We start from the raw sequence: 25,233 nt of genomic DNA, 5'->3' as shown, positions 1-25,233 counted from the left end.
GGAGTGTGGGCCAAAGGTGGTGGCGTTTAAAGCCAGGAGTTGTGGGAGGAGGGAATCACCATTGGAAGGAAGCCAATGTCGCAAATGGACAAAAAACAAAGGAGGCTCAGTTTCTGCCAAGATGCCTGGCACCAAAATGTTTTTGATAAATTTCACCAAAGGCGACACTGATGCACCCAAAGCAGGTACTCAAAAGCTCATCTCTGCTTGATTTCGCAGGGCTGTCATGTAAGAACGATTTTGGGTGAGAAGAGGCTGCCGGATAGCATATATATTTATTCTCGTTTACCAATAAATAAAATGAGAATAATCAGCTACATTTTTATTAAAAATAGTGTCACTTATTATATTGAAGTGTAATTGTTGCAAGTCTCAGAGAAACACAGGTAATTTACGATAATTGAAAGAAAAGCTCAAGCTTCATGCACGGGGCCTGTTACACTGTCACTGATGACACCTGCTAAGAATGAATATACCTCACTGACATAACATGTCTCGGAGGGAGAAACTTGAGTTCATATTGGTTCACACTACCTGGTAATTACTTCAAATAAATGACATATCTAGACATCATATATTCAACCATTCAGCTAGCAGGAAACTTTCTTTCCATGGAAAAAGGGCACACCTGTAGCCGAGTGCATTTTGCCTTGATAAAAAGCAAACTTGGACTTGGGTATGCCATGACTCAACAGCACCAGCCTGTGCAACTTGTTTCTTGTGTGGATTTAAAGTGAAGTACATGTGTGTGTCATTTCAAAAATATTTTGGACTTTTTAAAATATATATGAGACGTGGTTGGTCAAAACTGCAAATACTAAACCCAAGGATAAGGCAAGCAGAATCCTAGGATCAAAAGGGTACAAAACCATTGCTATTTTAAAATTTAACTTGGCAAAAATACTACTACTACTCCTTGCCATTACTTGCCTCTATCATCATACTTGGAGCACTCAGAAAAGACATTTTCAGTTCGGCTGGTTGTGTGGACACTGTAATAATGGGACTGGAAGAACAATGTCCAGAACTCTGATTCTGTCATGCGATGTGGTACATATTCGCCATGCTTTTTCTTCACTGCTGGGTAGGTCTTGAATACAGATGACATAATCTCTGGAGTTAGGTTGTACTGAACCTTGCCATTGCTGCCATCAGTCTGTGGCTTAATGTCAGCCTGAAAAAAATGGCAGTGTTAACCCTTCTTCCATATAACGAACTTACATTTCCCTGCAATAGCATTGCAGAAGTGAATGGGAAAGGCAGCATGGAAGGAAGAGTGGTGAGTGTGAATGTCAATGGAATCTATGATGAATGTAAGAGGAGAATGATCATAGACAGCTGCATGAGAGTCAATGTACTTTATCTGGCTGAAACCCATTTACTTGGGAGTGGTAGTGGAAATGAAACTGGTATATGGGAGGGTCTGAAAGGTTTAGTGTGGAGAGGACAAGATGAAAGTTATGGTCAGTGAACCCTACACGATGGACCGGAAACTTGCCCCAGCCCTGTCATTAAGCCGCGAATTTTGGAAAATCAACCGCTTTGTTGCGAATCGCCATAACTCCCTTATTTCTGGGGCTACAGAAATGTTTTTGGTATCAATCGATGGCAAAATGAAAGGGCTATATTTTTTAATAAGCGACCGAGCTCAAAAACTGACTTGAAAGGGTAAAACTGAATTAATTCGCAAAAAAACGACTGAAAAAAACTATTTTTGAGTTTCTAACCTTGAAACCCACTCATTTTTTGAGAATTTCAAAAAACTTATTTAACAAATACTTTAGCACATTGGTAGGGCTAAATTATTTGATAAATACGTTTTTTTTTAAATTTTAAAAAATGAGTGGGTTTCAAGGTTGGGAACTCAAAAATAGGATTTTTTCAGTCATTTTTTGCAAATTTATTCAATATTTTACCATTTCGAGTCAGTTTTTGAGCCCTGTCGCTCATTAAACAAAATAGCCCTTTCATTTTGCCGTCGATTGATACCAAAAACATTTCTGTAGCCCCAGAAATAAGGGAGTTATGGCGACTCGCAACAAAGCGGTTGATTTTCCAAAATTCGCGGCCTAATGACAGGGCTGGGGCAAGTTTCCAGTCCATAGTGTAGGGTTCACTGCCTGTAACTTAAAATCAACAACCCTGCTTATTTTCTAATAATACTTTGTTACAGATGTGAATATAAGATAAGACAGGACTTAAATTCATAATAGTTTAATCCAGAGCACAAACTACTCTACTATAATAAATGTGATAGGTTTATAAAAGAAAACATCTTCCTAAGAGTACTATTCAACTATGGATACTCACCAGGAAGGCCCCTGATACACCCACATCCTGTTGTGGCCCCATGCTCTGCTTATATTGCCCTGCAATCTCCTTCCAAAACTCATCTACAGAGATAATAGATGTGGGAACAAGAGCTCGGTACAACTGCTGCAACTGTTCATTTTCATCCAGCATCCGTTTCTTTTCCATGAGCTCATCGGGAGGCTGCCTCCTATTCTGTGACATGAGCTGACTGAGCCTCTCCTGTCAAAAAAATATTTCACTGAATCATCCCCAAATAAATCATCATTTGGAAATAATCTCCTTCCCTTGAATATACTTGCATAATTCTTGAAATACTTATCAACATATCAAAAAAAAAATAATAATAATAATAATTATAATAATGATAATACAGTAAACCTCAATATAACAGACCCGCTTATAATGGATTTCGGATATAACGTACAAGGTCAGTCCACATGGACCGACCGAGAATAGTTTTTGAACCAACCACGCCCGGTAACTACAATTGCGTCTTCTAGCCACCTCGCCCTCCTCCCTTTATTTGCGTCCCATTCTTCAGTTACTGTAGTCTTTTACAGCCCACCTGATGAAATATTTTCCTCCTTGTGGTTCCCATTCAAATGAAGAACATATTTACACCACAAAAAAGTCTTTTGCATCAATCCAGGACGTAAATGTAATGGATAATAGCCTTGTGTTTGTTAGTGTTGGTACTGACACAGCTTAAGGGGGTCAAGGGGGGTATTTTTTGATGAATATTTTTTAAACTGACTAAATTAGTTTCTCACGCTCAACATGTCGGGGATGCTATGTACTGCCAGGTAATGAAGCATAATTTTGTAGAATATTAAAAAACAGGGTCCCTTTAAGAGATTTAAATGCCCCGCGCTGTTACGTCATAGTGCGCCAGCACACGTGGTATTTCTCAGGGCTTGTACACATGCCTTTGGCGAAATTCATCAAAAACATTAGGGTGTCAGTCATCTCGACAACCTCCTCCCCCTCAACACTAGGAAGGCCAGGTGTTTGTGTCTCTGTGAGGTCAATAGCTTCTGCTCCCAGCATATTATACTCTGCCCTCTAGTGACTACTGGTTATTGTTCGAGATGAACCAAGACCTTGGCTGGATGCCTGCCGCTACCATGAGTGTGGGAAGGTCAAAGGTGATGTCGTTTAAGGTCAGGAGTTGTGGGTGACGGGGAACACTTTTGGAGCGGAAGCCAATGTCACACATAGACAAAAAACAAAGGAGGCTCACTTTCTGCCGAGATGCTTATTGCCCAAATGTTTTTGATAAATTTCGCCGAAGGCGTCACTGATGCACCCAAAGCAGGTACTTAGCATATAATGTAATATAAATATTTTTTAAAGCTCATCTCAGCTTGATTTCACAGGTCTTTCATGAAAGAACAATTTTGGATGAGGAGAGGCTGCCGGACAGCATCCATATTTTCGCTCGTTTACAAATAGTAAATAAAGCAACGAGAATGATCAGCTACATTTTTATTAACAATAGTGTCACTTATTGTATAGAAGTGTAATTTTTGCAAGTCCCAGAGAGACACAGGTAATTTACGATAATTGAAAGAAAAGCTCAACCTTCGTGGGCTCTATGGCTCTAGCGGTGGTGACACCTGCTAAGGATGAATGTACCCCATTAGTCCGTTATATCAAGGGCTTACTGTATTATAATAATGATATTAGAGTGTAACATTGGGATTCTGAAACCCTTGTTTACTATTATCATGTCATATGAAGTTACTGATAAGAATGTAGCTCTATAATATAGGAGGCTGAAGCTGACCTCATACATTTTTGGCTAGGACACTTATCAAAATGGTCATCCCTTCTATTCCCCATGCATCTTTTATACCCCTCCAAAATTATTACATTCTCAGCATACATTTTCTCAGTCACTGGCAAAACTTATTTCATATGTATTTTCCTGACTGGTTTGTATGCACACCCTTTTACTCTGCCCCTTTATTCTTGCAACTAAACACAAGCATATATTGAGGCCAAAAATAAATTATGGCTCACCTTAACTTTATTTCTTTCAGCAATCTGTTTTTCTCTTCCTTCTGGAGTACAAAAGTGGAAGGTATATGAAGAGATGTCATGTAGCACAATCTGGAGCTGGACTTTGGGTTTCCCTTCAGGTGAAATCTTCTGAGCTGTAAGAAATTAATTTTATGTAAAATCTTCAATAAAATCCTTATCTTAGTTCATAGGCTTGCTGACATGATACTGTAATAGGTGCCTCCTTTTAATCTAGTAATCATCAGTGGAAATATGATTATTATTCTAATATCTATATTTAATTCCAATTATGAATTTAAAAAAAATTAAAAGAAAAAAATAACTACCTAGTTATTCATTGCTAATGTAAATCCATGAATGTCTAAGGATTCTAATAAAAAGGTGTGGGTGAGGTGTGGACTGACTGAGTGAAAGCAATGAGTCAGGAGTGAATGAGAGGATATGGGGAGTGGAGGAGGAAGCAGTGTGGATGAAAAGTGAGCTGTGGAAGTGTGTGGAGAAAACAAGGTGGAGAACTTGAGTGATGTGGGGTACAATGAGGTTTGGCAGAGGAGATGAGTGTTTGTGAAGATTTGGGGATCAAGAAGAGAGAGGAGTGAAAGAGAGAGGGATTGATTAATTACTGAGCCATGTTTCATGGTGCTGCAACTACACCAGTCATATGACACTGAAAGAATAAAGGGAGCAGCTTCAGGAAGTGTTAGAAGGATATGAGGGAAGTTTTGAAATTGGATAAAAAAAATAGTGGTCATTGATGCTATAAATGCTAGGATGTGTGAGAGTGACAGGACCATACAATGTTGCTGGAATCAAGGAGTGTGGTGAGAAACTGACTGAGAACAGCTGATAAATGGGAACATGGTTTAAGAAGCAAGATATATACAAGTATATAAGAGAGAGTGCCAGGATGGAGAGAATGTTAATGGATTGTGTCAGTACCAAAGTGTGTAAGACATACTTTCCTAGATGTGAATGTGCTATGGGGGTTGCTGAAGACCACTCTACCTGGTGGAAGCATGGTAGAGGGTTCGGGCATTGCTGGGTAGAATGGAGGCACCTACCAATGAAGAAGTGAAAGTAAATGAGCTGGCAAAAGTGAAGGGCGAGAAGGTGGAGTGGCTTAAAATGCAAAGGAATGAAGTTGAAAGTATGGAAGAGGAGTGATCACGCTAAAAGGGGGGCGTATGAGGCAAAAAATATTGAATTTTCCCTTAGAATTACCGTTTTGTTTTTTGTCTTGAGAGAAAGCTGGGGTCAGGAATAACTGTGTTAAAATATTACTGAAATCTAATGCCAGTATTTAGGCAAGAATTCACCTTTTATGACCTTCCCTCATGCTGATAAGGCACGCAACTGCTTAGTCACTCCAATCCATCCCTTTTTGATAATGATTTATATGCTTTTTTTGCTGGGGGGTTTTCCGAGTTGTGTATTATAAGTGGTCCATGAAAGATGACAAAGGTGGCCTAAGGATCAGATGACTCATTTTAGAGAGAGGGAGAGATAGCGACTCGGAACACACTCCTACATGTGTCTCACCTGCATTTAAGCCTTTTTCCTTGTTTTTGCAATGCCTTTATTCAACAAGAAAGGGAAGGAAATCAAGGAGAGGTCAAGTACTGCTTTGGCAGCTTGCCTTACGAAGAAAAAACTGGATAAAGCAGAAGAGGAAGAAGCCCCATGGTACCCGTATAGTTTTGTACATACACTATGATATTGTAACTTGAAACTTAAATTGCTGAGTTCTCGAAATATAAGTTTTTCGATAAACAACATGCAATAACTTTTTAACTTAGTAACCTATATTAACAGGGACTGCTTTCTTGAAAAGATGAAAGGGCTAACGGCCATACCATAAGGCAACCTCTTCGACTGTAGAACCTCTTTGGCCATTTTCTCCTTCCATAATACTCAAAGAGGTTTTTCCAGAGGGGAAGAGGTGTTGGAGGGCCAAATTGTTGGAATCTGGCAAGGGGTCGAGATAGGCACATCTTCGTCAGCCCCTTCACATATTTTATGCGTCAGTCCTACATTTCTTTCATTAATATAGTAGTAAATGATCCAGGAATTATAATAAAACGTATTTGATCTAATATAAATCGGCAAAAGTTTTTAACCTCTTCACTACGGCCGGGCCAAAACAGCGCCCCACACCGTATCCCGGATCGCCGCGCGCGCCAAATTTCAAATATACAAAATATATATGCAGAGTAGGGGTGAGCCCAACTGTAAAGCTTTTCAGGAAGTGAAATAATCTGAAAAAGCAAGTTCAGAAAGAAAAAAAAGAAAAGCGATCAATCAAAATTTAGTAGATGTAAGATGAGGTGCAACATTGCCTAAAAAATTAAGGGGACCAATAAGGCTTTCTGGAAGGAAGTAAATGGTGTGAGGAAGGAAATAGAACAAAATTTATGAGTAAATGGAAAGCTGGAGTAATAAAGACAGAGGATGAAGGAGAGGTAGTAGGAATATTTTGAGGTTGCTGAATGTGAGTGGTGTTGGAAAGAAAGAGCTGTCATGCCTTGGTTGGTCTAGCATGGGTGGTATTAGAGTGGAAGAGTGTAGATGGGTGGTGGATGAGGTAAAGTTGCTGATAATGGGATGAAAAGTGTTGCTGTAAAATGCAATAGCTGAATGTACTATAGCCAAGGGATGACTTTAACTGTTTCATGAGGGATACAAAGGAATTTCATGAGATGGAGAAACAAAAATAGTACCTTACCACCAGTGTCAAACTAATTAAACCTAGTGTATCATCATTTTGTACAAATTCTTCAATTTAGCAGTTATGTCTTTCTCCTTTTTTAGAAAAATATAAAACCCAAATCAGTATTGCAAAAATGGCTCAATAAATTAAGAATGTAAACTAAAAACAAGCTTGGTCTCCTTTCCCACTCTGGTTCAACTCACTGCGGATATCATTGTAGAGAACGCTGACGGTGGAGGTGTCAGAGTCCTCCATCATCCATCCCATGCGGGTTTGGGAGAGGTACAATTGTCCATTGTTTTTCTTGTACCGAACATTGTTGACTTGAAGTAGAATGTCCTCTCTTTCTACACTCATCCTGCAACCAGAAAAGAAATCTTTGATCCTACCTAAAAAGGCAATTGAAAAACTGCAGTAATACAAAGATTGACAATATAATTCCCTTTGTCAAACATGTAATACCTAGAAGGGAAAATATTCCAAGTGGACTGTGAGCTTGAGAATCTCTCTGTTCAGAATAGTCTCAAAAGATTTAAAAGAAGGCTAAAAAGTTCAAGTTTGACAGCTTCAAAGACTGGAAAGGTGATTCTTCTTAGGAACAAGATGAATGAGACAATACTTTTTGTAAAGATGCTGATAAAACAAGGTATAATAATCAGGGGTGTGGAGTCAGATTTTTAAAATTTTGGCTATGACTCCACCCCCTCTCAGACTCACCCAATACAAGATGTATCACATGTCATTAGATACATCTTCCATGACATTGTCTAGTCATTCATCTTAATGATCTGCAGATTAATTCATGCGAGGCATCCTAAAATATAACATTTCCTCAAAAACAATCCACACTAAATCAATACTCAAAAAAAATTCCCATAAATTGCTTGCTGGAAATGCTTTCCACACTTGAAATCCCAAAGTTTATTTCTCCCACAAGCTTGTGAGAATTTCCAACAAAGTGGCAACACTGACCTAGCAGTGCACCCAAGCACTTTACATTTCTGCCCGAAATCGTGCCAAATCTATTCTCCGACTAACCAAAAATTCTTTCATTAATAGAAAATGTCAAAACCTTGCTTTCTCTAACTCTTCCCGTGACTTCTGGCATCTAGCCAAAAACATCTCCTCCAACTTCACTTCTTCATCTTTCCCTCCACTCCTCAGTCCTGACGGCAACACTGCCGTCTCATCTATCTCTAAGGCTGAACTCTTCTCTCAAACTTTTTCTAAAAACTCCACTCTGGACGATTCTGGGCATATTACTCCTACTCATCCCCCCTCTGACTCCTTTATGCCTGTTATAAAGATTCTTCAAAATGATGTTTTCTATGCCCTCTCTGGCCTCAATCCTCAGAAGGCTTATGGACCTGATGGAGTGCCTCCTATTGTCCTTAAAAACTGTGCCTCCGTGCTGTCACCCTGCCTGGTCAAACTCTTTCGCCTCTGCCTGTCAACATCTACCTTTCCTTCTTGCTGGAAGTATGCCTTCACACAGCCTGTACCTAAGAAGGGTGACCGCTCCAATCCCTCAAACTACCGTCCTATTGCTTTACTTTCTTGTCTATCTAAAGCTTTTGAATCAATCCTTAACCATAAGATTCAAAAGCACCTTTCCACTTCTGACCTTCTATCTGATCGCCAGTATGGGTTCCATGAGGCGTTCTATTGGTGATCTCCTAGCCTTCTTAACTGACTCTTGGTGATCCTCATTTAGCCGTTTCGGTCAAACTCTTGCAATTGCTCGGGACATATCAATAGCTTTTGATAGGGTCTGGCACAAATCTTCTTTCTAAACTACCCTCCCACGGTTTCTATCCTTCTCTCTGTACCTTTATCTCCAGTTTCCTTTCTGACCGTTCTATTTCTGCCGTGGTAGACGGTCACTGTTCTTCCCTAAATCTATTAACAGTGGTGTCCCACAGGGTTCTGTCCTATCTCCACTCTTTTTCTGTTGTTCATTGATGATCTTCTTTCCAAAACGAACTGTCCTATCCATTCCTACGCCGATGATTCCACTCTGCATTATTCAACTTCTTTTAATAGAAGACCCACCCTTCAGGAACTTAACGACTCAAGGCTGGAGGCTGCAGAACGCTTAGCCTCAGACCTTACTATTATTTCCGATTGGGGCAAGAAGAACCTGGTGTCCTTCATCGCCTCAAAACACAGTTTCTCCACCTATCCACTCGACACAATCTTCCAAACAACTATCCCTATTCTTTGACAACACCCAGCTATCACCTTCCTCAACACTAAACATCCTCGGTCTATCCTTAACTCAAAATCTCAACTGGAAACTTCATATCTCATCTCTTACTAAATCAGCTTCCTCGAGGCTGGGCGTTCTGTACCATCTCCACCAATTCTACTCCCTGCACAGTTGCTGTCCATATACAGGGCCTTGTCTACCCTCGTATGGAGTATGCATCTCATGTGTGGGGGGCTCCCTCACACAGCTCTTCTGGACAGAGTGGAGGCAAAGGCTCTTCGTCTCATCAGCTCTCCTCCTCATACTGATAGTCTTCTACCTCTTAAATTCCGCCGCAATGTTGCCTCTCTTTCTGTCTTCTATCGATATTTCCACGCTGACTGCTCTTCTGAACTTGCTAACTGCATGCCTCCACCCTCCCGGCCGCTGCACTCGACTTTCTACTCATGCTCATCCCTATACTGTCCAAACCCCTTATGCAAGAGTTAACCAGCATCTTCACTCTTTCATCCCTCACGCTGGTAAACTCTGGAACAATCTTCCTTCATCTGTATTTCCTCCTGCCTACGACTTGAACTCTTTCAAGAGGAGGGTATCAGGACACCTCTCCTCCCGAAACTGACTTATCTTTCGGCCACCTCTTTGGATTCTTTTTAGGAGCAGCGAGTAGCGGGCTTTTTTTTTAATTAATGTTTACTTTTTTGTGCCCTTGAGCTGTCTCCTTTGCTGTAAAAAAAAAAAAAAAAAAAAAAAAAATGAAAATTCATCACATAGAGGAGTCGGAGATATTTTTACCGACTCCAACTCCGACTCCAGCCAAAAGTAGCCAACTCCTCAACTCTCCACACCACTGATAATAATACTGGCTATTGGAATGAAAACCTAATTCTTAAGGATGACAGAAATGATGCCAGCAAGATAAAACCTGTAAAAATTCAAGCATGAGAGGTCATAGGAACTGTCAACAGAATAAGTTTTTGGAACAGTAGTACCTACTGCACTGATTCTACAGGGCAAAACATCCTCAGAGGCATGCTGGAACAGTTGATACTCACTTTTACAGACCTCAACTTAGCAGATTTCAGATTATCAATTAAAATCCCCTATACTCAAAAGTCAGAGTTGTTTGATTTAAATAAAGTTGATTTAAATCATATGATTTATCTTAAACACATTGATGCCCCCCCCTGGACCCCCCCCCCACACACACACATGTATATGCGACTTATTTCTGCGAAGAGGTATTTCTCGCAACACCGGCTGCACTGCCGCCGCGGCCAATGCCAGAGGAGGCTGCACTTTCATGAACATTATCCCATATTTTCAACAATAAATAGTCCTTGAATTGGATTTTGAAAGCGTTTCCATGATTGTTGAACATTTGTAGAAGAAATATATGAAGAGCTAGTGATGTTTCATAAGGTCAGTAATGAAATACTGGCATGGAACTAAAACGAATCTTAACCTACATAAGCATATATGTACAAGTATATATATATATATATATATATATATATATATATATATATATATATATATATATATATATATATATATATATATATATATCAAGCAGTTCTGAAGAGTGAAGTCGGACGGCTGCATAAGTGGACCTATACCAGTCTTGATTATTACTGAAGGATAGCTCTAGGCCCTTCTATGGGGTGTGTTGATTTCATTGGATTTGAGGGAAAAGAGACAGGTGCGACAAGGAAAAACTTGCCTTGCCCTATTTGAAAGAAGTGGCTCCACTGTGGGCATTAGAATGTTGATGAGTATCACGTGAAAACCCCTATCTGTTATGAGAGCAAACTTACCTTCCAGTCGGTGAGCAGCGCGGACCTCGCCTCAGCTGTGGTGCGGGACACTACCAAAACATGCGGCCCCAGCGGCACCTGGCGGCGGCGGCGGCGGCGGGCGGCCTCGGCCTCACCATGGCAACCACCCAGGCCGGGGCCCCGAGCTCGTCCTCAGCCCATGGCACAAGGGGATGAGGGAGATGTCCGAAAATACTGTAGTCGAATTTATTTCTGATACAAGAATCAAAAGATAAAAAAGTACATCAGTGCCGAACACTCTCAGAAAGAGTAAAACTCTGATCCAAAGGCTACACCGTCAGTGGACTAGCTATTGCATGGGTGACTCGCAACTCAAGTTCAATAATTTAGGGCCGTACTCTAGCCTAGGGCCGCTTTCACAGTCATTTTGTTTGTTTTGATCGTTACCAATGGCGGCGATCGCTGCTATGTAGTATTTCCACGCAAAAGTGGCCGATGGAATATAGTTGCGGCTGCGCACTGAGCGATGTATCAATAGAAAGATGAATATGATTCTTGGAATGTGATGGTATATGTACTTCATTTGACAGGTTTGATCGACATATTTAGAGATCGCATCAGACAGACAGGTCTTTCCTTATCCAACAACATTAACCGCCCTTGCCGGGCGGTGACAATATATGGTTGTGAGACACGGACACTAATTAAATGGGGACTTGTTGGAGAGGTGGATTGATGCCTTTGGTAAAAAATGTCTACGCAGAATCATGGGATATCGCTGGAATGACTTTGTACGTGTCAAACCAGCAACTATACTCTATGAGACTGATTCGACATATATTACTTGCATAGTCTGTCAACGCCAATTCCGGGCACGTGGCATATATTACCCTGAACCTGATCCTGCTCATCGGGTTGTCTCTGTAGGAGACAATCCTGAATGGAGGAGGCCAAGGGGACGCCCACGGAGTTCGTGGTTTGAGCAACTCGATAGATCTTGCCGAGAGATACTCAATCGGGTTGGGAAGGGGGCCTGCATGGAGACTCGCCCGGAGACCCCCCCGAGCTTAGGGTGGGCGAGGCGACGCACCCTCCGGCGTATGCCCCCACTGATGTTTGATAATATAATGAACAATTTATATTCAATAAAATCATTTTCTTACCTTGAGCTGACCTTTACCTCATAATGAAGGCATTTAATCGCAAAAATGAAACAGTTTTGTGATTCAGGGTCCTGAAAACCCTTAAGTTTATGTGTAATTTGCCTGTGTCGGTGACTGGGTGCGTCATTTGATGGAGCGCCAGAGAGCCGCACCGGGGATAGTTTGTGAACCTGTAAGGGGCACAGGGGACGCTTTTTCGAAGTGTTAACATACCTAATCGTTTTCTAGGGATAGTTCTCTATCTGGAAATGCCAATCAGAAGTATATTTCTGGGGGGAGGTGCACGAAAAGCCTTCTGGCAACCCTAATAAATATTTTGTCGGTCCGGAACGATACTGTTATGCCGGACGTGTTACTTGGGTTCCGTGTCGCCGTCAGGAGACTCTGTGGGAGGGAGATATGCAAAACACCTTGCACAGCTTAATATTCCTCCTGCACAGTTTAATATATTCCTCCTTATAAAATTCACTCTGACTCTTCACTGAACACTAGCTGACTATGGCTTACTATGATTGGGACTGACTCCTCTCGCCCTCTTCTCCTTTATATATACAGAACAGTACAGTCTAGAACGTTACAGTATATATTCGATCATACAAGAATGAACATGTAGCAAAAATATGGGCGAGTTGGCAACACTTCTCGCCTGGCGCCTGGCCGCGGCCTTGCTCCCCGCCTCCCTGCTCGCTCCTCCCAGTCTTCCAGAGGCCCATAGACCCCGAGGGAAGCTTCCAGCACAACAATACGTTCCGTGCCGGTCACTTTATGTACAATATGAATCAGGCCTAAGCGTGCTGGTGTAGTGTGAATAATTCTTAAGTAGTTACAGTGGGTTGAAGGTTTTGGCATGATTTTTTCAAGTTAATATGTTGTCAGTAATCGCTGCTGTAGCATTCTTTCATTCACACATTTGTTTTTATATTTATTAATATTAGAAAAAAAAGGGAAAAGGAAAAAAATATGCTATATTATATATGTATATATGATACTTTATTAGAGAAAAAAAGTTATTAGCTTACTATATCAGAAAATAGTACAGATTATACCATCCTCAGTAATTAAAGCTTGGCAATTGGCAATTAGAATATCAACACCTCTTCTGAGGTACTCTATGTAAGGCTATTTGATTTTTTTTGTTTATAGTCTGTGGTCTCTTTATCAAGTGATGGGTATATGTTCAGGAGGTGGAAAAACACATTTAAATAATTATAAATTTCTTCCTTTCTACAGTTTCAACTTATCTGCGATACTGGTCATGTTGTGACCTACCCAGAGCTCTGCTTCTACCAAGGTAAACAGCTATAAGATTCAGAGAAGAGAAGGATATTAACATACCAATGCACAGGCTTGTGTTATGATGATGATGAGGGTAAAGATAATGATTGGGGTGATTATAGGGTGGTGGTGGTGATGCTAAGATTAATTCATACTTTAATACAGGATATGGCACAAGATTTCCTTAATATTTAATATACATTCTGACCAGTACTAATACACATATTGTAATTGATGAATTACAGTAAATTGTAAGTGGACACACACTATATATATATCAATTTACATAAACCAAAACTAAATACCATATACAACTGCATTTAGTACAAAGTGATGCACACACAAAATACTGTACCACTTTAGATTTGAACATTTTTTTGGCCCAAATGCTGCAATTTTCAACTCTTTACAAAGAGGTTATGTATGTCCTTGAAAATATTACACTTCCAAAAATCATTGTAATACACATATTAAAGAACCAACAAGTAACTTACTTACTGTACTTTATATAGTTATTCTTGGAAGCTACAGATGCATGGCTCTTGAATGTTTACATAAGGTAGACATTTTACAGATTTATAATTATGAACCAGTGGTTACATCAGGGCCCATCTTTCAAACATGATCCCACAGTTAGCTTATGTGTCCCTAGGTGAAGAACTGGGGAGGCTTCATAGATATGTGAAGTTCCATCCTAGGATGGCACAGACCATGGAACTGCCTATAGATATAAAAGGTTCCACCTAAAACAATGATGATAAAATCATAATCAGGACTGTTTTATGTACAAGAAATAAACATTTTATTCTAAAATTAATTCCATAATTGCTGTAAATAATGATAAAAGTAAGAAGTGGTATAAACATTGAATTTTATTTTCTGCTTTTCACTCCTCGTAATTAATTAATTTCTTTACCCTGTCAAGTTCTGAAAATTGTGTTACGGTAAAGTAATATGAATATTTTCTTGTGTGTTGGGTGATGGAGAGATCAGACGTTCTGCCTGTCAATGCTATACTCGTATATCAGATGCTGTCATTTATTTTATGGAGTAATCTTTGGATTTTATAAGAAATCAGCTTAATACTCCAATTTTTTTATTGGTTAGGTAAAGGTAAAGCTGGGGGTATACGCTATAGCTGTGCATGGCCTCGGCACTTATCTGTCTCATTGGTCTTTTAGCCTGTGGTGGGTGAGGACCTGTCAATCACCCTGGAATACAGGCCAAGTGCAACATCTGGGTTACCTCAGTTTACCTTCCCCAGGTTTCTCCATACCTATTTATAGGTTAACCTGAAATGCCAGCCTGAAATGGAGGATAATTGGTATTGAAGTGTATTTACTGCCTAATCTCAAAAATGTATTGTGTGGTGATGAACAGTCTCTATTCTAGATTTGTGCAGATTTTTACATACTACCTATCTTAGACAGCATGACTGATTCACTGCTGTGGTAACAAGTGTTTTTATTAACTCGAGCCAGAGTAAGTAAAAATGCATCTGATATGGAGTAAGTTCTTTTAGAGCATTTTGCTGGAGTATGAATGAGTACACTAAAATCATAATGAGAAGGATGGAGAACATTAGACTTTTGTTCTACAGTGGACTAGTAATGACTGAAGATGATGATGGTTCAGTTGGCAGAGCTTCAAGACTTACAGTAATGAGTAATGGGTTGAAGCATCATCTTGGCTTCATATTCATAAGCTTTCCATAGTGAATAATGGTATCATCAAGTGATGATCAAGTAGGTAATGCTAGTGGGCATAGTTATGTGCTTCAGCAATCCAGGAGATGGATAGTTAAGGTATGCATGGGAATGTGCCCTCTGCTGACTCCTTTTCTTATACAAGTCTGTTTCTAAACTGACACTTGTAGCAAAACCTGTGTGTGCCGGCCCATTCACCACAATGGCCTGATCACGTGCTGGACTCGTAACTGACAGCAAGTACCCTCACAATTAGAGCAAGCTCATTATAGTCAATTTTTGTGCATGTGTGTGAAAATTAGGACGTTCAACAACACAACCTCCCAACACTGGTCAGTATGGTTTGGGCCGACCAAAAAGTAATAAGCACTGTGTACTACCAATAATTATAGAATCATATTCATTAACACATACACATTAAGAAAGTAAGTTATAGTTTTGATAGTCTTTTCATGTGCCATATATTAATAAAATAGATATTTTGAGAGTAAATTCTTCAAGTATCTAACTATGTAAAACAACATTTCCTACATTCACAATGTCTACTGCATCCTTCTCACAACTTTCTTGATTATTTTCTTACTAATGTTAATCAATCTCATCCTAAACATATTTCTTGTAAGAGTATGTGTTGCATTTCCTTCATGCGCTTACTCTTCAAAAACATTTTCTTCTGCTCCACACTACATATTCTCAATTTCAGGGTAAACCATTCAGTATCATAGAAGCATCGAATATTATTGTTACATGATTACGGTTTCTTTCTTAGTTTCAGAGAGGTTTATACCTCACAATGTTCACTGCATATACATATAGCCAGAGGTGGGCAAAGTTGATCAAAAAGTAAACTTTGTTAACCATTAATTCATTAACCCAAAAGTTAACTTTAATAACTGTTAATCAGTAATTTATTAAAAAGGTAACGAAACTTGTTGATAAACTGTGAATGTTATTCTTATCATAAAAAGATCTGAAGCAATAAATGTAGAGGTTCTACAAAGGCAGGCAGGCAATGGAGGAAGCAAGACACTGCTCAAAAATTACGTGTTACCGTGCGGCAAAACGTATCACACCTTCTGTAAGCTTATAATAGTAGAAATTACAATGGTAAATTCATAGTTTATGCCAATAATAGAGTTGACAAATATCTATGATTGTTGCCAGGTTTTGGTGTCCTGAGCACGGTTTTGGTTTTGAAGTTTATTCCTCCTTGTACTATATACTTGTAGGGCAAGGAAAACAAGAATCAGTATTTGTTAAATACTCATCTATGACAGAAATGAAAGCTAAAAACATGCTCTAGACACTTTTAAGAACTAGTAACAACCATAGATATTTACAAATACCATTGTAATGCCACTAATAACCCCATCTTCAACTCTAACAAATAAACTTTTAAAAGTTTATTTATGAAATATTTGGGTTAACAGACTTGAGTTAACAGAAGTTAAACATAATGGAACTTAATTAGTTTGATGATTATTTCCAAAGTTAACTCAAAAGTTGAATCATGATTAATGGAATAGCAATTTGATGCCCAACTTTGCATAAAGCAACACAACATGGCTAACAGTTCTGTGTAATATTTGATTTAATCATGTGTAAACCTATATAGAGTAATTTTTTGTTTGTGGGGGCTGCGAATCTCTAAAAGGGAAGTGTGATGTTGCAAGCAATGTTTCACAAGATACTTGTTTTCAAAAAATTTGGCAGAACAAACACCACAACCATATTGAGGCCTCAATAAATGCAGAAGACCCTTGTGACGCATACTAATATGGCTACTCAGAGACTCATTGTCACAAAATTTGACACGGCAATTGTTACAGCGAAACATCCTGAGAGGGGAATAAAGCTTCATGTTGGTGAAGGGTGATGTGCAAGTTTCTTCCTCCCCATTTATCTTATTAACTAGCTCCAGGGTTCCATTATCAGCCACCTTGGTAGCTGGTGGCACTTTGGGTACACAGGGCACAGCTACAGGTTTAGGGCGCCGAAAAGTTCTTGTGCCTTGGGTTCTCATTGCTGGACAAATAATATGGTCTTGTTTTTTTCCACAATCCACCATTTTTGTTGCTTCATTGACCAAACTGTTCAACCCTCGTTCTCCTATGTTTTCCTTATCTCTTTTCTTGAAAGCCTTTCTGGAGTGCAGACCGAGGCCCAACCTCCGCCTCTTTCTCTGTGTATCAGTCTTTGCAGTCAGGTCCAGGAAATCAGCAGTTGACAGACTGTCAACCCTTACTGGAATGACTTTGTTAGACTTATCAATACAAGCTTGGTGGTGCTGATGATGTAGTCCAGAGGGAGGCTCAGGAGCAGGAGGCTCCACAACAGAGGGCTCTGGGGATTCTTGGAAAAACACTTCCTCACTAGTGACAGGAGGAACACTAAATCGTAACTCTCGCTTAACACTTGGCTTCCTACTCAGTGAACTCTGGTGGCGCAAGATACCTTTAGTTGGTGAAGGAGCCAAATGCTGACCCTCCTGTCTATCTTCTTGCTGTTCCTGGGTATGTAATGTTTCTGCAGGGGTGGGGTTGGAGGGAGGTATCACTGGTGACCTCACAGCTCCAGTGTGAGAGGACCAAGTGGAATCCAAATTGAGGGCTTGCACAGATAAAGTCATAGTTCCTAGTCTGTTACTGAGGCCAGGTGTGGAAGTAACTTTAGGCTGGAAGATTCCTGCTTCTAGCACTTCTAAAGACTGACTCTTTAGGGACTCAAAGCTGGCTGGTGTATATGGTCGGAAATTTTTTTCAATCATGGCACAAAAGTCAGAGAAGTGTAACTGTTGAATATGATAAAGTAACACCTCCTCTCCTGTCTTACTATGTGGAACCATTCTAGTACAGAAAGGACAGTGAATGCCCATGACATCTGATAGTATGCAGCCACTCTTTTCAAGGACTTCAATGACTGATGCTCTATGAAAGTCTACCAGGTGCTTGGGCAGGACTGAGGTGTTGAAAAATTGCGCTTGACAGATGGGACAGAACTGGAGCTTTAGATCACTACATACATTTGTAACCATAGAATTCAGTTCCATCCGATGCATCTTGTGGATATGACTACTCAAGCTTTTTTCATAACTGAAATATCTGGGGCAAAAAGGGCAAAAGATGCTTCTAGGTTGTTGGCCAGCATAAGAAGCTAGTTTACTTGCAAAATTTGCCAGCACTGACCCATTTAAGGAGCTGGTCACATGAGGACTCTTGACAAATGGTGAGGTCATCTGTACATAACCAGGGGAGGAGTGATTGGTTGGTGTCTGGGGTTCCTGCAAAGACTGCCTCAACCCTTCACATTCACTGTCACTGAGGGAATCTCGCTCCTCCTTCATCCCAGACCATAACTCAATATAACTATGATGTATGCATTGCTTTCCATTTTCTCTATAAGGAGTGGATGGGGCACTGCTGCTGGTAGGTTGTGGAGATAGAGGTAGATTCACATACTTAGGCAGTACTGTGATGTGTGGCAATGGAGGAAGTGTGGCTGGCTGGGACAGACCTGGAACATTAGCACAGGTAGAAGCTGGACAGCGAGCTTGAACATTTACATAGCTGTGGTACTGAGAGGAAGCATTAACACTGAAGGCTCTAGGCCGCAGGGAATCTCGGGTGGGGGGGACCCAACCATCAACAGCTGACTTGGTGTGTCTGAGGAATGAAGCAGTTTCAGAGGTTGCTCGTGGATAGGGATGAGGTGAATTCCCCTTACCTACTGGTAGAAGTTTACCCTTGGATCTTCTGGGGGCTGCTGTTGGCTGCCTCATATGGTTCATAGTTTCAAACTTGAAGTGAGATGGTGATAACTTTGCCTGTGGGGGATTGGCAATGTGGGCAACACTAGTGGTAATGTTATCGCTGACAGCAGATGGTTTATGTAAGTGGCGCCGATGCAAGGAAGCAAGGTCATGATGGATGGTTTCCAAAACTTGACACAGCTCAGCCTCCATCACAGTCTCACTGCTGCTGTTGCCAAATACTTCATCCATGACATTCTTCAAGTCAGCACATCTGCATTCACCTGCAAGACAAGACAACATTAATGAAACAATGCAACAGTTGAAATATTCAATTATTCAACAACAATTGTTAGTCTCCCCGGAATATGTTGAAAATGCTATTTCCTAGACTTTCTGGACACCTATTCACATAGGATAGATGGTTGACTCATGGAAAGTAGCAAAAGGGGTTCTAATTATTCTGACTCATGGAAATGGCATATCATATGGAAAATTTATGGAGTCCTAGCAGGGTTGGCGGTTTAAACCATGGTTTAAACCAATACAAAAAAATCCAGTGGTTTAAACCAACTAATAAACCATTTTTTTTTCTTTTGTGTGTATCTTTGTTAGTTTCATCAGTATTGTGGTTTTAACTATATGTAAGATTTTAATTATGTACAGCAGGGTTGGCGGTTTAAACCAGGGGTGTCAAACTCAAAACCCTTGGAGGGCCAATTCATGCTCTGAAGTGCCGTCATGGGGGCCAACAAGGGTAGAAAATACATTGACAAGATTGACGCTGCCGTGATACCGCGGGCCATTTATGACTATCCCGCGGGCCATGAGTTTGACCCCCCCAAAAAAAACATCAATAAAACCAGTGTTTTTTGTGAATCTTTTTTAGTTTCATCAGGTATTGTGGTTTTAATAATATGTGGTTTTATTATTTTTTATTATGCACAGTCATTTTACAAACACCAGGAAGAAAACGTCAGTTGGTAAACTCAAATCTCCAGTCAAATGCTGTAACTCAAGAGTAACTGAAAACATAGTTTTGGTATATATATATAGATATATATATATATATCTATATATATATATAGATATATATATATATATATATATATATATATATATATATATATATACAGTAAAACCCCGATTATCCGAAATGGAAGGGGGGAAGCCTCTTTCGGATAAGCCGATTTTTCGGATAATCCGGATTTATGGCCGCCATTTTGATCGCCGCCAGTTTGATCGTCGGCATTGTGGCGTTGCGACTGCCGCCGACTGACGATGTAAACAATGAAACCAAACAAACACACGCTACGCTAAACAAAGTAGTACGCTTAAAACATGTGATGTAAATGTTTTATTGTATGTTTGTCTGTGTGTCTCCTTGTCTGGACCAGTGTATGTTGATACTTGTGAGCGTTGCAGATCTGAATATTGTGAATGTTGCAGAGTGCGATTGTGAATGGTTGTGCAAGCTTGCAAGTGTGACCTTGATGCATCGTGCAGGTGGAGACACAGTATGATGACTCATATTATCGCACAACTCGTATGTTGGAAGGGGAATGTGGCATGGAGTGGAGAGGGGAGTCGTGTTTGTGTCGTTGTCTTGAGAGTACGGTGTGAGAGTAGTCGTGCAGTAGTTTGTTCGTTCGCCGCACCTACGTCCTTGCTGGGGCGAAGGTGCGGACGTGGTGTTGTTGAGAGTTTGTTTAATGTTTTTTGTCTAATACATTGATCTATTCGTTACAAGCTATTTCGGCAATACGTATTAGAAAGCATATTCATTTTAACTGTTCTTATCAATTTTAAATGTGTTAATATAGTACATATGTATTTTTTTAAATTTTTTTTGATGTTTTATAACGTTTTAGTATGGAAAAAAATTAATTGCATTATCCAGATCAATTTCGGATAATCCGGTTTTTCGGATAATCCGCTTTCGGATAATCGGGGTTATATATATATAGATATATATATATATATATATATATATATATATATATATATATATATATATATATATATATATATATATATATATATATATATATATATATATATATATATATATATATATATATATATATATATATATATATATATATATATATATATATATATATATATATATATATATATATATATATATATATATAATGTACCAAAATTATGTTTTCAGTTACTCTGAGTTACAGCATTTGAATAGAGATTTGAGTTTACCAACTGACGTTTTCATCCTGGTGTTAGTAAAATGACTGTGCATAATAAAAATAATAAAACCACATATAATTAAAACCACAATACCTGATGAAACTAAAAAAGATTCACAAAAAACACTGGTTTTATTGATGTTTTTTTGGTTTAAACCAGGGGTGTCAAACTCATGGCCCGCGGGATAGTCATAAATGGCCCGCGGTATCACGGTAACTTCAATCTTGTCAATGTATTTTCTACCCTTGTTGGCCCCCATGACGGCACTTCAGAGCATGAATTGGCCCTCCAAGGGTTTTGAGTTTGACACCCCTGGTTTAAACCGCCAACCCTGCTGTACATAATTAAAATCTTACATATAGTTAAAACCACAATACTGATGAAACTAACAAAGATACACACAAAAGAAAAAAAATGGTTTTATTAGTTGGTTTAAACCACTGTTTTTTTTTATTGGTTTAAACCATTTGTGGCTTAGTGCAGTACAGTATGTTATATGCATTTGCTCAGTAAGTTTCAGAAAACAATAAGTATGAATAAGTATTGTACTACATTTGAATTTACACATAATTTAGCTACCAGTATTTTTCTGTATGCATTGTTGGAAAGGATTTTTTTTAAACAATTTATCTGCTGTTTAGTGAAGTGGCAAACATATATATATATATATATATATATATATATATATATATATATATATATATATATATATATATATATATATATATATATATATATATATATATGTTTGCCACTTCACTAAACAGCAGATAAATTGTTTAAAAAAAAAAAAACAGGAAAGCACCCCCCTCTCTCTCTCTCTCTCTCTCTCTTACAACTGTTTTTGAAGCATGCAACTGGAAAATTAGAAGAGGTCTTTCATGTTTTACTACTCTTTAACATTGCAATTAAAAAGCATGTTAGAGAAGCTGCATTTTGCCTCTTTTACAGATTGTATGAAGATCAAATGAATATTTTGCTAAATCCATCTCTAAATCTATCTATAATTCCTTTTCAAACTCATATATGTATATACGGATAGAACTACTGGAATAAACATACTGAAAAAAAAAAAAAAGTTTAAACCAAAAAAAAAAAACCTGGTTTAAACAAAAAAAAAGGTTTAAACCAAAAAAAACTGGTTTAAACAAAAAAAAAAGGTTTAAACAAAAAAAAACTGGTTTAAACAATAAAAAACTGGTTTAAACAAAAAAAACTGGTTTAAACAAAAAAAACTGGTTTAAACAAAAAAACTGGTTTAAACCAAAAAAACTGGTTTAAACAAAAAAACAGGTTTAAACCAAAAAAACTGGTTTAAACAAAAAAAACTGGTTTAAACAAAAAAAACTGGTTTAAACAAAAAAAACTGGTTTAAACAAAAAAAATGGTTTAAACCAAAAAAACTGGTTTAAACAAAAAAAAACTGGTTAAAAAAAACTGGTTTAAACAACAACAAAAAAACTGGTTTAAACCAAAAAAACTGGTTTAAACCAAAAAAAACTGGTTTAAACAAAAAAAAACTGGTTTAAACAAAAAAAAACTGGTTTAAACCAAAAAAAAAACTGGTTTAAAAAAAATGGTTTAAACAATAAAAAAAGGTTTAAACAAAAAAAAACTGGTTTAAAAAAACTGGTTTAAAAAAAACTGGTTTAAACAAAAAAAACTGGTTTAAACCCAAAAAACTGGTTTAAACAAAAAAAATGGTTTAAACCAAAAAAAATGGTTTAAACCAAAATAAAACTGGTTTAAACCAAAAAAAAACTTTTTTTTAAACCATTGGTTTTTGCCAACCCTGAGTCCTAGTATTCTAGATAATAAGCATTAAAACTCCCTCATTATATCTACATGGGATTATACAAATTTTTCCCTATGGATCTGTGATAAGTTGTATATAGAAATAAATACTAATGAGTTTGGTGTACTGTTTGAGAGAGCAAATTAAGACTACATTTACAGTTAATGGTACTGACAATTGTTAGTACATTGATGGCATGCACCTGATGTCACAATCAAATGACTAAACAAAAAATAAACCAGTGCCATGTGTGGCATTGGCTATAATCACAAAAGTGGTGCATTGGTGTGCAAGGGCATTCCTAACCCTATGTGAAAAGTTGTGTGGACAGTCCTTATTTTGTGAAACTATAGCAAGGGGATTCCAAACACTAAAAAAGATGGTCCAGGGTCACGCCTTTAACATTTATATGCATCACTCTGGTGCACTTTAAGAAGAAAAGAGGCTGGATCTCACCTCTTTTTTCGTCTAAAATATATCAAATCAAACATCTTAACCTGAAAACAACAATTTAAACCTACAGAAAATGATAATAAATGACACACTGGGGTTCCCCTACAGGATTTACCGAATCTGCATATCATCTCCCATATGCACATGATATATAGGATGTGGCATTGTCCTAAAATGTTTACCTTAGATGTTAGGAAATGTTAAACTTATTAAGAAATATCCGTTCCTTCAAGGAAAATTGATCGAATGTTTTAAAATATCTAATGGCTTTACGAATGTGGACAAATCAAAATTGTTTATAATCGATGACACTTTGTGAACGAGACATAATGGTCAAAACTTATATGTAAACAAGTAAATTCAGGGAGAGAGAGAGAGAGAGAGAGAGAGAGAGAGAGAGAGAGAGAGAGAGAGAGAGAGAGAGAGAGAGAGAGAGAGAGAGAGAGAGAGAGAGAGAGAGAGAGAGTTACACATTCTAATTCATTGGAAACACACACACACACACACACACACACACACACACACACACACACACACACACACACACACACCATGATAACAAAATATTTATTCAGACAAGAATCGCATTTTGGAGTACGTTCAGATTATCAAACACGCCGCCGGTCTTAGGTCCCCCAAACCCAGTACTGGAAAGAGGCAGGCAAAAATATCAGATGTGTATGACTGACAGGTGGAAATAGACAACAAAGGAGGGTGGGAAAAGCGGTAACGCGGCATAAGAGCGACGGAAAACAAGCGATGGAAAAACCGATATGGTACAACAAAGGGAGAGAGAGAGAGAGAGAGAGAGAGAGAGAGAGAGAGAGAGAGATTGCTCATATGGTTTATTGATGCATGATTTGTTTGGTAATTAATATAAAATTATTGTAATGCCTGGTCAGAGAGGGATGCTAGGCGCTGTATTTGTTGCCATCCACAAGAGAGAGAATAAAAAAGGAAAAATCAAGTAGAGATTGTAAATAGCCTACTTATAATATATATATATATATATATATATATATATATATATATATATATATATATATATAGAGAGAGAGAGAGAGAGAGAGAGAGAGAGAGAGAGAGAGAGAGAGATAGAGAGAGAAAGAGATATATATATATATAAAAATATATATATATATAAATAAATATATAAATATATATATAGATATATATATATGACCACCGCCGTCTCATCTATCTCTAAGGCTGAACTCTTCGCTCAAACTTTATGTAAGAACTCCACCCTGGACGATTCTGGGCATATTCCTCCTACTCATCCGCCCTCTGACTCCTTTATGCCTGTTATTAAGATTCTTCATAATGATGTTTTCTATGCCCTCTCTGGCCTCAACTCTCAGAAGGCTTATGGACCTAATGGAGTGCCTCCTTGTCTTCACTGCTAAGCTCAGCTTCCCAACCAACACTATGCTGTCTTGCCACACTCTCTCCGGGTACAACCTTACAATCACTATACTCTTTCAAGTTACATCTCCTACACAGTATGGAGTCTATCTGCGTACTCCTTCCTCCACTTTTATATGTAACTTTGTGCTCCTCCCTCTTTTTGAAATAGGTGTTCACTAATGCCATTTAGTACGTACGTGCATATTATATACGGCAAGGGCAATATTCGTAAGGTAAGGCAAAATACTGCATGTCGTCTCATTGTGACCAGTGTCGGGTAACTCTCCCAAGAATCTAAGAGATGGGACGTGCTGATTTCCCTGGCGGGGATAACCCTGAACCTGGCCATTCACAAGCTGCACCTCATCCCTCTGATATGCATCTCCATGGCTGCTGCGATACTTGTAGACAGCGGGCGGGTGCCTCGCCGGCGTGGGAGACGCCGG

At 38.7% G+C, this 25,233-nt stretch overlaps 2 protein-coding genes across 4 annotated transcripts in view; both read right to left on the bottom strand.

Annotated features, from left to right (window-relative positions):
- The window catches only part of LOC126981108 (general transcription factor IIH subunit 1-like), a 28,546-nt gene extending 17,193 nt beyond the window's left edge, over positions 1 to 11,353 (bottom strand). Inside the window, exons 1-5 of one of the 2 annotated variants that reach the window (XM_050831813.1) lie at positions 11,069 to 11,353; positions 7,246 to 7,400; positions 4,336 to 4,469; positions 2,311 to 2,532; positions 931 to 1,174 (exon numbers count right to left, since the gene is read on the bottom strand). In XM_050831813.1, the coding sequence (XP_050687770.1) occupies positions 931 to 1,174; positions 2,311 to 2,532; positions 4,336 to 4,469; positions 7,246 to 7,399 (754 nt within the window). In that variant the 5' untranslated portion in view covers position 7,400; positions 11,069 to 11,353. The remainder of the gene's footprint in view (positions 1 to 930; positions 1,175 to 2,310; positions 2,533 to 4,335; positions 4,470 to 7,245; positions 7,401 to 11,068) is intronic. The other variant, XM_050831812.1, reaches the window with a different exon arrangement.
- A 2,257-nt stretch (positions 11,354 to 13,610) lies between these two features.
- The window catches only part of LOC126981107 (uncharacterized), a 29,546-nt gene continuing 17,923 nt past the window's right edge, over positions 13,611 to 25,233 (bottom strand). For both annotated transcript variants that reach the window (XM_050831811.1, XM_050831810.1), the window contains exon 2: positions 13,611 to 19,205. In XM_050831811.1, coding sequence (XP_050687768.1) covers positions 16,765 to 19,173 — 2,409 coding nt within the window. In that variant the 5' untranslated portion in view covers positions 19,174 to 19,205 and the 3' untranslated portion in view covers positions 13,611 to 16,764. The remainder of the gene's footprint in view (positions 19,206 to 25,233) is intronic.

This window comes from Eriocheir sinensis, chromosome 46 (genome assembly GCF_024679095.1).
Source record: "Eriocheir sinensis breed Jianghai 21 chromosome 46, ASM2467909v1, whole genome shotgun sequence".
Taxonomy (NCBI): domain Eukaryota; kingdom Metazoa; phylum Arthropoda; class Malacostraca; order Decapoda; family Varunidae; genus Eriocheir; species Eriocheir sinensis.
The sequence above is the reverse complement of the archived record's forward strand: the minus strand, read 5'-3'. Positions and strand labels throughout refer to the sequence as shown.